Genomic DNA, 12,825 nt, shown 5'->3' on the forward strand with positions numbered 1-12,825 from the left:
TTGACATGTATGTACAACTAACCTTTAGATATATTTTGGGAGTTGTCTACAAAGTGGAATAATTTCTGTAACAGGGATCAGGACAGTAAATCTGAAAATGCAAATAAAAAATGACAGGTTCGGTGTTTATCGACCAAAGTTATAAAGATTTAATTGTGTAGTTTTTGCAACATGAAAGTTATTACAAGTATATTGATTAGGATGAACAGAAATACTGGTTTTTGATAGCTTATTACGTAATGCACCAGATTATTACACCACCACATTTTGTAATAATTGCAGCAAAATGTAATAACATTATTACATTTACGTTATATACATGCAAGTATTACAAAATGCACTGAAGACTTTTATTAAATTTTGCGGCATTTAGTACATAATGCGGCTTTAGCACGAGTTTTTTACATTCTGAAGTCTGATTTTGTTACATTATTACGTAATGTCTTGTTATTACAAAATGAGGTCTTACAGGGTGTCTAGGCTCTTTGTTAGAGATAGGGTGAGAATTTTGGTCATCCTAGAGCCGCTGCTCCTCCACGTCGATAGAAGCCAGTTGAGGTGGCATCTGGTTAGGATGCCTCCTGAACGCCTCCCTGGTGAGGTGTTCTGGGCATGTCCCACTGGGAGGAGACCCAGAGGAAGACCTAGGACACACTGGACTGACTATGTTTCTCAGCTGTTCTGGGAATGCCTTGGGATTCCCCCGGACGAGCTGGCCCAAGTGGCTGGGGAGAGGGAAGTCTGGGTCTTTCTGCTTATGGTACGTTCACACCGAACACATTTTGAGCTGCAGGAGCAGCCAGTTTACATGGTGGACGTGCCTCTAGGGGTCTTGCGGCGTATCAGGTCCATTTAGCACGGCGCACAAGAATGCAGAATTTGCGGCAGAGCATTTTCCGTGCATACGGTGCGGCGAAAGCAGCCAACGCTTAAGTTAAAAAATCTAGTCTTTCACCGCACGACGCGTCTTCACAACCGATTAGAGAGAATAATTTTTCCACGTGACAGTTTCCTGAATGTTGCCCACTAAACCGAAACAGATGGACAGGAGCTCTTTAGCTGAAATCAACCGTATGTAGTTGATGTTCTGGCTGGAGATATCAGCACCGATTTGGGTCAGCAGCTCGTTAAACTGACTGTGGTGTTAAACTGGGCTCAGGACAAAAAAATCGTCCATCAGCTCGCAGCTCCTGGAGTCAGTGATAAACACAGACTAAGAATTTGCAGTTTAGAACATCCATTTGAAGAGAGACACACATAGCAAACATGGGAGAATGAATGTCCATGATCTTTCACATTAAGTTGCGCCACCTATTGCAGCTTAAAATACACACACACTAGGAAAGGTGAGTTTAAAAAAGAGCTTTGATCCTATGTTATTCACAGAAACACACAATCATGCCCTCAAAAAACCACTCTGCATAGTGCAAGGCATCGAAGGGGGCAGAGGGCAACACATGGTATGGGGTGGGGTTCAGTGGAGCCGGTGACATTCCCGGTTAGTACTCCATGTTGGAACCAATCAAAGACCTCCAGAGTCTGAACAAGTTATCAACAAAAGCACAAATGACCAGAATCATTTCTCTATCTCCACCCATCGCGGCCTTCAGACTGATCCACTCACAGGTCAAATGGGTAAGGGTGGGGGGGAGTCAAGACTTTTTCCTCACGTGTCATCCAGGGAGGTTTGATAGCTTGCGATCCAAGGTAATCAGCTGCAGGGATCCAATGATAAACAGAATTAAAAAATAAAAAAAATTGTATAGGTCTTCTGGATGGGTTCTTCTCTAATGAAACGTTTCGTCTCTCCTCCAAGAGACTTCTTCAGTCTGAGAGTTTCAAGCAAAATTCAGGCTTTTAAGTAATGCCTCCATGTGAGTATCAGTCACATCAGTCTTAATCAATCTCACTTAAAGACCGGAAACTTAGAGACTGGAACCAATGACTCGAAGACTGGAACTGACGAGTCTGGATCTTATGAAGACTCTGGAGGCTCTGAAGAAATAATCTCTGGGGACTCTGTATACTCAAAGACCGAAGATTCTGTGGATTTGAAGACCGAAGACTCTGTGGACTCGAGGACTGAAGACTCTATAGACTCGAGGACTGAAGACTTTATAGACTCGATCTCTGTAGACTCTTTTGACTCCAGTGCAGAAGGGACTGAGACTGGAACAAGCGAGTCTAGACCCTCTGAAGACTTGGAACCCCGAAGACTGGAACCCTGAAGACTGAAAACCTGAAGACTGGAACTCAGAAGGTGGCGGTGAGTAGTCGTAGAACTCCAGTCAGAAGGGATCACTTTCAGGATCATAGTCTGGATCTTACTCCAGTTCAGACCCTGAGTAGTCAGACTCTGGATACTCAGACTGTAACTCTGGATACTCAGACTGTAACTCTGGATACTCAGACTGGAACTCTGGATACTCAGACTGGAACTCTGGGGACGGAAATGATGCGGGACCAGATGAAGGCGATGATGGTGATGATGAAGATGATGCAGGACCAGATGAAGGCGATGATGGTGATGATGAAGATGATGCAGGACCAGATGAAGGCGATGATGGTGATGATGAAGATGATGCAGGACAAGACGAAGGCGATGATGGTGATGATGAAGATGGCTCAAAACCGAACGCTGTAGCAACCAAGATGGGTCTTTCTGAAACTACAGCTTCCTCCCCTCTAGGGGTGCTGAAACACCCCGATGAGCCGATGAAGCAGGGAGGTGGGACAGTCGAAACCTGCCCCGAGGCTGCAGCCACTTTCCTCCTCCGATGATGGAGAGATGAGGCTGAGGGGGCAGAGGATGTGGTCTCCTCTCCAGGAGCGCAGGAAACAGATTACTTGACAGATCATGAACCCACCGGCTCGACGGGGCTGGAACCCCTCAACTCGACCGGAGACAACGTGGAGGTCACAGGGACTGCAGCAGATGTAACGAGACCTGGTGCCGTGGCAGACATGATGAGACCTGATGCCATGACAGACATGGAGGTGTTGGGGGTGGTGAAGTGGTGAAGCTGGAACTCACCAACTCGGAAAAAATCTGCACTAACATAAACGAGGAGACGCAGATGGCCGGGCAGCTGTAGCAAATCGGGGCATTTTAGCAGGATGTTCATGATCTGCTGAAGGAGCTGGAGGCAGACGGCAGGAGAGAGGGACCACCCCAACATCAGCAAAGCTCCGCTGACCAGTGGGTGAGTTACCTCAAGTTCCTCCGGCGTCAAGGTTGGGATCGGCTCCTCCAAGATTGGAGCGGTGGAGGTGGCGATGACCCTGCCTGCTGGGTCCTTTGTGTTTCTGTTCATTCTGATATAGTTTAGAAGGCGAGGTGGACCCAAAAGGCAGGCTGGCAAGACTAAAATAAACTTTATTAAAGAAAAGAGCTGACGTGGCAGCAAAAACAAAACCAAACTATAAAATGAAAAAGGTGAGCTAACATGAGACATGAGACGAGAACTGAACCAGGAACAACCAATGAACGGACGTTGGAGTGGTGGAGAGAGGCAGGTTAAATACAGAGCTGGTCTGAGTGGAAGTGGTTACAGCTGAGATGATTACAAGCAGGGACAGGTGTGAGAAGAATGACCTAGAAGGAACCAGAAAGACTGAGGAGCATGAAGGGACACAAGACAGACACCAGAGTGACGCACAGCACAAAACATAAAATAGGTACACACAAAACACAGATCCTAACATAATTTCCCTCTGAACAATGAAGTATTTTTTAATTGAATTGAATTGAACTGAATCTAAAACTCGCCCTGCTGCATATGCCCCATCAGGACAAGAAGGCTCTCCTTTTCCCAGTTTCCATGTAGAAAAAAAAACTGACCAGATCCATAATTTCCAGTTTTAATGATATGTAAAAAGAGGCTCTAAAATGCAGCAAAGCAGGATAGATATGGGAAGGCTGAAGATAGAGGGGAAAAGTGTCCGCCTTTGCTCCATCCTGGACCCCTGACCCCTCTTTTTGGGTAGCTGTGCTATGACAACTTGCTTACATTGCAACATCACTCAGTTACTCTATTTGGAAACCCACTGAGACTGTGTGTGTCTCAGATGCTCCCTTCTGCAGGGATCACCACGCACAAACAATTTGGCAACTTCCTGATGTAACCTAGGTTTGAACCCACAGCCTGAGGATTACACCGAGATAGGCCAACATTTTCATAAACTAGAGTTCAGAACACAGTTGCACTGCTTACTGGTCGCTTGGTTACACAAAATAAGAATTCAGTGAGATTGCAAAGATATTTGTATGATTTCTTATTTCTTGAGATATTACTGTACAGTGCTGCCAGAGTTGTGCCATCTGCAGCAATTCTCAGATGATGTGGCCATAGTTGGGTGTGTGGAGAATAATGGCGGAGTGGAGACACCTGTTTAATGATTATTTTTAATGTGATTAAAACAAACAAGTTGGTGGTAAACTTCAGCAGGAATATGTCTCCAGTCCCTTCTGTGAGCATCTTTGAGACTGACATTACAACGATCACCTTTAGTAGATACCTCGGTCTACAGCTACACAACAAACTGGACTGGTCCACCATCACTGAGGCATTCTAGAAGAAACACCTGAGCCTACTTTATATTCTGCCAAGGTTCAGGTCCTTCAAAATCTGCAATAGAATGCCCCAGATTGTTTAATAAAACTGTTGTTGCTAGCACAGCCTTTGCTGTTCTGTGCCGAGGATCTGACAACAAAGCAAAGAACACCAACAGACTAAAAAAAAAAACACTGATTAAAAAAGACAAATCTGTTGTCTGCTCGAAGATCAACACCGTGAAAGAGGTGGTGAGGGACAGAATGCTGGCAATCATCAACAATAACTTCCACTTCCTTCAAAGTACCACGGATAATTTTAAGAGCTGCCTCAACAACACTCGTTCGCCCCAGATGCACTAAGGAACAGTACAGGAAATCACTGTTCCTTTCTGTCCTCACCCTCCACATTTTATCCCCTTTAATAGATCTGAGGTCACCGTGCAGAACAAAACTAGCTACACTTCATCGTGAACATTTATACAGTCCAGATACATTTGCATATTCATGAGCATATTTTGCACAGCTTTATTTTGCATATCCTGTTTTTGCACATTTTGCTCTTACCACACACATTTTTATTATGATGTACAGATAAATACATCTTGCATTAAGTTATACTGACAGCTACTCATATGGATATTATTATTACTACTATATGACTGCTCCTGTTTTGAATTTTCTTTTTTCTACTTTTATTATAGTGTTGCTATATTGTGAAGTACCTGGATACTGCTAAGAAAGCATCCATCCATCCATGAGTAAATCTCTGAGACAAAAGGCAAAATGCATTTTTTCAAGGAATGCTAGGGCTTTGGTAATTAATGACTACTCTCAATAAAAAAGGTAGCTGATTTTTTTTTTGAATTAAAAGGCATTTACTACTCATTAATTCCAAAAGCAGAGTTGCTTCTAATCACACCCTCATTAAACTCACATGTATCACAGCCAGGGAGGCAGATTTCTTAACACAAAATGTAATTAAAACTTAAAAATAAATTCTAATTATTGAAACCCCTGATACCAGCTACCTGTTTTTTTACTTTCATATTCAGCGTACCATTGTTCAGCACGCTAATCGGAACACCTTTTAATTCAGAATTTAGAACTAAGATAATTTAAATCAAAACAGTATATTTTTTTCCTTTTTTGTTTACGTGCATCACTTTTATAGATCATCAATTTTTAACCTCTGTTTTAACAAGACAACAGTCAGCTTAGATGTTTGAGGTTAGAATAAATGAAGTGCAGCTGACATTCGCCTCCCTCTCCAAGAAATCTACTTCTGACTAATGTGCTTTTGGTACCAGTAATATCCTTTTTTTCTGTAGCCCTTTGTGTTTGACATTTTAATAAAGCACTGTATTGTTAGAGCACACTCCCACTCTTCCTCTGTCGCGCCTCTTTCCTTCCAGCTCATGCTTGCTTTTATGTTGTGCTCCGCAGAGATTGTCATCAGCCTACTGCCGAACGCACAATCAGCTCTCACAGACAGCAAGGAGCAAAAGGGAGGAAAGTTATACGAAGGTATGCAAAAAGACACTTTGAAAGGAGTTAAATGAAGGAGGGAGGAAAGCAAATTGAGTGCGGCTGATGAGAACAACAGCAGACTGGTGATACAGAACTAAACCCCAGGTTGAAGGAGGAAAGAATCATCGAGCCTTATCTTGAGAAAACTTGTAAAATGTGAACAACACATTTTTTTTTGCTCATGAACAATAATCCTTTTTTTGCTTAATTTAAACAATACATTTATTTGGTTATGAATAACATCTTCTTTACACAAATAAATATTTAAACTACAAATAGCTCATAAATCATAAAAGTAGCTCAGGAGTAGGATGGGATGGTGTGCAAACACAAAATGCACACATACACAATAAAAATGCCTTTCGGATATCCAACATTCATGCACAAGAAGTGTTACGTTTGGGCCCACAGAACATGCAACACTGAACAAGTCATACAAACTGCTGCTTATATCACAAAAAAAATCTATTCCAAGATGACCAAGAATCTCCACAGACATGAAAAGGCCTGGTACATTAACTGTACAGGTGCATTATGGTCTACGTTTCTCATTGTCTTGAACAAGGTCAAGTGCAAAACTTGTGAAACAATAATAAAAAAATAAAAAAAGAGTACAAGGACAAATTTGAAAGCTAAGGCAGTGAAAAGCAGGACTAAATGAGGTGATCATGATGAATTAAATGGCGAGAAACGAATGAAAGCAAGAACGAACAAATAATGAAAGCAGTCCAAACGTGAAAAAATCAGAGGTGATGAATAAATGTGCAAACTGCCCGAGAAAACCATTATTATTCAGAATAGTAATACTTTTTTGTCTTTTCTGAGAGAAAAAGAAGCTTTGGAAATGACTCAAATTACACTTCCAGGTGTCAAGAAGTTGCAGCATTAAACGATCATTATTTAATCCGAAGTAAGTTTGCAGAAAGCTTTGAATTCCTCTCAATTCATTTCCATATTGTGCTGTCATTTATTTAAACAACAGAAGTTTGTTTCTTTTATGTATACTGTGCTGGAACTAATACTTTTTGGTTTGAGACAGTAATTTGTGACATACAGTACTTTAATGACCTAGGTTTTCATGACATGCTGTTCATCTGCAGATAGAATGATTAAAGTTAGAATAAGATTTGCTAACAACAATAATCATTCTTAGATATCACTTGTGTTTATCTTTGTGTTTTCCCTTGACCTTGTATGAAATCTTGCTAAGATGACATAATGGTGTTTGTTAAACTATATACATAGATATATACCACAGTGAGTAGTGTGGAGTGGACCGTGTTCAACAGTGGACAGAGTGGAGTGACAGTGAGAGGCAGAGGCATACAGAAAGGGTAGGTTGGTCTCTGTGTTTCCTGTTGTTGCAATAAAACTCATTCGCTGATCATCTCACAGAGTACCTTCGTTCTTGGACCATGTATTTCTGTCTTTGTTAAATAAATATTTCCATAACATATACTAATTAAATTGTATTGATAAGCTAAGCAAGCAGATGTCTTTACATAAATTGTAAAAACAAAACAAAACAAAAAAAAACTTTAAAATGAAATAAATTAATATCTCAATGTTTAGGCACAACCTTTGATTTTTCCCACGTTTCCTATATTTTTGAATAGTGTATTCCTTCTTTAAGAGTCATCTTCAGTTTTAATTAAATGGAAAAGTTTAACATTGAACAGCACCTGGTGGCCATTGTTCCAGCCGTAAAGAGTTCGGTCCCTGGCGTTGTAGTCCAACATGGACATGTGGAAGTACTGGTTGTGGAAGGGAATGTCTGTGTACTCGTACGTGGGTGTTTTGGTGGAGTAGGCGTAGTACATCTTGGCCCCAGTCAGGTGGAAGTTGGTGATGTAAAGAGTTCCACAGATCATGAACAACTCGCCGGCGTTCCTCTTGAAGTACTCCTTGTTCCACGTCTTGAGGATTTGGAGCGTGTCCGGGTTCAGCTTGCTGATGACGATGTTCCTCGCATTCTGGTTGGTCGCGTACACGCCCCACAGGCCCAGCTCGTTGCCACCCCCCAGGTGTATGGGTACACATTGTGGAAGCCCGCCGACTCCAGCGCCCTCTGCGTGACCACACGGCCTGTCTCGAAGCTGTACCTGACGATGATGTTGCTCTGCATCTTGTTGTAGTACAGCGAGCCGTTGTACACCACATAGTCGGTCCATTTGAAACGCAGATTGTATGTTCTGGTTTCAACTCCTGCCACAAAGTCAGCAATGGATTTATTCTCTTTGAATATTTTGTTGCTGGTATAGCTGTCCATGTTCCAAACCCTGTTATTTTTAGGAGAAGCAAGAGGATCAGACATCCAGGCTCAAAATCTGGTCCCTGAAGTCTTCACAGTCAGTGGCCCCGTGATCTTCATCAGCTTGCCACATGTGAGTTTGTTCATGCAGCTATGGAGTCTGTTCTTCAGACTTAGGGCCCTCTGCTATCATAGTCATAGGCTCCTCATAGTCATAGGCTCCCATCTACTCCTGGACACCCATGAACACCCAGGAAATGTTCCTGATCTCCTCGTTGAACTGGGAGATTGGCGTCGGTCTTGTTCTGCTCCAGGACAGGAATCAGAGGCTGCAACGATTCCATTTTCCCCTTCAGCTCCTGAAAGTTTTTGTTGACGAGCATCTTGAGCAATAATCCTGACCATTGAAAGATAACTGTACAATATATCAGTATTTCTTTAAATTTGTGAAATTATTTAATACCTAATTAGTGTTTGTCATATAAAAAACTAAAAATAAATAATGGCTCAGGATTTCTTGAAGGAATCACCTTTCATATCAGAGTCAGTTTTGGACACACTTTCCAAAAGACATTATGTCTGAGCTCATGTAATATTTCACCAGAATTGGTAGTGCTCAAAGAATGTAAAGATACTTTACTGGTCATCAGTGCAAGTTCCCATACAATGAAATTTGTGCTCTGCATTTGACCCATCACATGTCAGAAACACCCAAGTGGAGCAGCGGGCTAAACGCCCGGGGAGCAGTTGGGAGTTGGGTGTCTTGCTCAAGGACACCACCACACGTGGGCATGGTGGGGAGTCAAACCTGTGACTTTCAGGTCCCAAGCTGGCTGCTCTACCACTACATCACAGCTGCCCCACAAGTTAAAGATAACCCCCAGCTCTGCCACTTCAAAATCACCTCAGTATCTGTAAACCTGACTAAGGTACAGCCAAGCTCTGTTAACCCCAAATGACAGTAAGTTGTAGTGACTTACTGCGTAGTGACATTTGGTGATTTACTTTTCAGTGGTTTCTGAAATGTTTTGCTAAGGCTACAAACACGCACGCACACAAGCATAAGCAAATCATGATCACTACTTTGCCTTGGCAGTGAGCGGTAAAAGAAGCAAAACTAGGCTTTCCTGCTGTCCTCTTTACTTTTCTCTTCTGCTTTTAGTTGTGATGGAATGAGGCTGACCTTGCTACATTGTGAGGACAAATGTTATTGATGGATTAAGTTGAAGGGTCAAAGACAGGTAATGCCATATTGCATCGGCAGTGAGAGTTCAGAACTGCATCAGTTTTAATTAGTTCCACAATCTCAGGTCTGATCCAGGGTGGGTCAGATCAGGGTTAGTAAGAATGTTGTCCTTCAGACATAGTTATTTCATTCCTCCAAACCCTGACAGCCTGCACAATAATTGTCAAAACAATCAGTACATTTTATATGTAGAACTTTTAGAAAATTTTGTTTTAATAAATTGCCTGAAAATGTAGCTTTTATCTCTGCTGCATATTTAAATTTGATACATTTTTTAGATTTTTTTTTACTTTTCCATTAAACAATTTTTCCAACCAAACAATTATGTAAGATATTTTTTGTCAAGTCAGTTGTTTTACTCACACAAATAACTGTTGTTGATAATAATCAGGTAAAAAGGTAAGAAAAAATAAACAACTGGAACTGCAAAGCAGTTATGACTGGGGTCCAAGCCAGTTTATGTATGTCAACCTTGGTCCACATCGTTCCCAGAACCCTGTCAACTTGTGCACCACAGAGTTGTAACATGAGGAGTATGTGTAAGGTCTATTTTAGGCTCTAATGTCCTAAATAGATCTAGGTCTCTGAAAATAGTCCCCTGTTGCCTTTTTGTTTGACTTTTTACTGTCAGCTGCATTATTAACATCCATAAAACAATAAATCAACTGTGCCTTCTCTGTCCAAACCATCTCAATCTGGCCATTTTAACATCATCTACTAGTTGTTCATCTGCAATGTACTTCTGATGATCTATGTTTGTATGTTCCAATACACTCCGTCTGTGACACTGTCCATTTTGTACTTCCTTGTTGTAATTTTTATTTTTTTGCTGGCACATGGGACCTCAGTATCTATCTTTCATGTTGCTGTCCTCATGTTGTACTCATTTGGAATGACAAAAAAGTTACAGATTTCTTGATTAATCTCATTATTATGCACAAAATTTAACTAGGACTCCAAGACGTTTAGAGAATATTTTAGGTAATGTTTCATATAAAAAGGGGCAATGCATTTTTTAACAAGTCAAGCAAAGCAAGCCAGTCTTACTTTTTCTTTTTTCTCTCCAACACCTGGTTAGCCTCATCTGCAGAACATCCCTCTGTTGGTTTATTCTGGTTTGAAACTGAAGTGAAACTTCAGGCTCAAACTCCTCTGGTGCTTAGATAGTTTAGTGTTGCAGCGCTTACAGAGAACAACATTTCTGTTCATCCCGCTGTTTGATGGGAAAAGTTTTAAAATAAAAAAATGCCCTGATGAATCTGGTGACTTCCGCCATGTTTCTGCTATGGCTGCAGCTCAACCTGCTTCATGAAAGTGGCTGCAAGTTGCCAGGCAAGACTCAACAACAAAAGCTCTCATTGGTTGAGAGGTGCGATGAAGGCTATCTAAAGCCAATAGTGATAAAGATCTCACCTCCCTGTTGTGACCACTGAGTTTGTGTGTATCAGTGTGTGTGCTTGCTACCCAGTGAACAGAGATCTAATAGAGAAATATAAAGCAATAAATATGTGATAACGTGCATAAAAAATTATCGCTATTAAGCTTCGGCTGCATTAACATGCCCAGCATTATTTTAAATACCTATTCTCATTATAATCCTTCTGTTGGGGTCTACATAAATTTGAACTGCAATGCTTTGGTCTGAATTCCTCCTTTTTGTAACTCTACAAGCCCCACCCATTTCCTGAGGTGTGTCTCAGATCAACTCGTTTTGAGGCTGTCCCTTTAAATGCTGACAAGGTGCTTCACAACCCGCCCCCCTCCAGTTTTGAGACTGGTTCATTCTAGTTTGATAGAGAGAATTATGACTATATAGCTCTGCAGAACTTTTTCATTTACAAATGAATTAAAAGATGTCAACAAATGAAGACTTCTTTCCAGCCTTACATGTTGGAGCCAGAGTTGGACCCAGAACCAGCGGAGATTGAAGACCACCAAACTGTAGTTGGTAAGTCCATACCTTATTTGGCAATTCAGTCATCAATAATTTGACAGAAGAGTTCATAAAGCGCCATAAAAAATAGAGATAACTGTACGGGTTGAAAAATATGACCCAAAAGGAATACAAAGATTTCTTACCAGCGGAGACTAAATTCAACTTTTCTGCACTCCTAGAGATTCCAAGTACACACACAAAAATAGTATTTAATAGCTTAAAATGTGATTTAACATGATATGTCCTCTTTAATACATCCCATATATACATCAAACTGAGCTCATGAATTGGAAAAAAAAAATCACAAGATCAGGTATAGACTTTTGTTATTTAGTTAATAAGCATTTTGCTGGCAAAAAGGAAAACAGCCAAAATTGCAGAAAACCTTGCAAATCAGCATTGAAAATACGAATTTGCTTAAGCCTGCCCCAAAGTACTGGCTGCTCTGCTAACAATAAGTAAAAAAAACAACTGTTTTATACACAGTCTAATCAGAATCAGAACAAACTACAGTTTCACAGGATGTGATCTCGAACAGTGTCAGGGAGTTGCTCAGGGATTTCTGTAAACAAACACATCTTTCTGTTGTCTTCATTTAATGATTACAGTATTTTAGGCCAAGTCAGAATGTACCTTTCAGTAAAAAAAATGCTTAATCTTAAACAGTTATTAAAGATGGTCAAGGTGAACAGTTAATAAGCAGCTAAACTTGTGTTTTTTCTCGTGACAGCTCACATAAAACTCATACCCTAACACTCCCCCATTTAAACATTTAAATACTGTATGTCCTCCTTTTGTTGTTCTCCTATCTGTACTATCAAAAATGATGCTTAGATGAAGGAAAATGAAGAAGTTTGTTTGTGGAGTGGGAGTCACAGACATTCCTAACTAAGTTAGTGCATCATAACATTTTTGGCCTATTTCACTTTGACACTTTGATTAAGAGTAGTGTGTGAAGCTGTGGTTGTCAGAGCATCACACACCCACAGATGTAATGAAAAGGTTAAATGATCAGACAAAGGTGGAAGTAAAGCAAGGAATGGCTGGCCACCACCTATCATCTCATAATGTTAGACATCTCTTATTGTATATTAATTACACACTCTTAAATGAAGAGAACCAGAGGAGCTGATTTGTCTGCGACACTTCTGAGTCTGACACATTTTCAGCTTAACATGTTTAACAACACAAATTACAGTAAAACACAGAGGCACTCAGGAGCTTGGTAGAACTGTCTTTTTTTCCACTAGCGCTTCCACAACAAAGTTCGACTTGGCTCTCCATGATCCCAAGGCTTTTCCACTAGGAAG

General features: G+C 40.9%; 1 protein-coding gene and 1 pseudogene across 1 annotated transcript in view; one reads left to right on the forward strand and one right to left on the reverse strand.

Moving 5' to 3' along the window:
- The window catches only part of LOC106527740 (trace amine-associated receptor 13c-like), a 24,044-nt gene extending 21,023 nt beyond the window's left edge, over positions 1–3,021 (forward strand). The window contains exons 4-5 of the mRNA XM_014022728.1: positions 2,390–2,728; positions 2,828–3,021. Of these exons, the coding sequence (XP_013878182.1) occupies positions 2,390–2,728; positions 2,828–3,021 (533 nt within the window). The remainder of the gene's footprint in view (positions 1–2,389; positions 2,729–2,827) is intronic.
- Positions 3,022–7,710: 4,689 nt separating this feature from the next.
- Positions 7,711–8,707, reverse strand: LOC106527742 (noelin-3 pseudogene; annotated as a pseudogene).
- Between the last annotated feature and the right edge of the window lie 4,118 nt (positions 8,708–12,825).

The sequence above is a fragment of the Austrofundulus limnaeus genome, unplaced genomic scaffold (genome assembly GCF_001266775.1).
Source record: "Austrofundulus limnaeus strain Quisiro unplaced genomic scaffold, Austrofundulus_limnaeus-1.0 Scaffold340, whole genome shotgun sequence".
Classification (NCBI taxonomy): domain Eukaryota; kingdom Metazoa; phylum Chordata; class Actinopteri; order Cyprinodontiformes; family Rivulidae; genus Austrofundulus; species Austrofundulus limnaeus.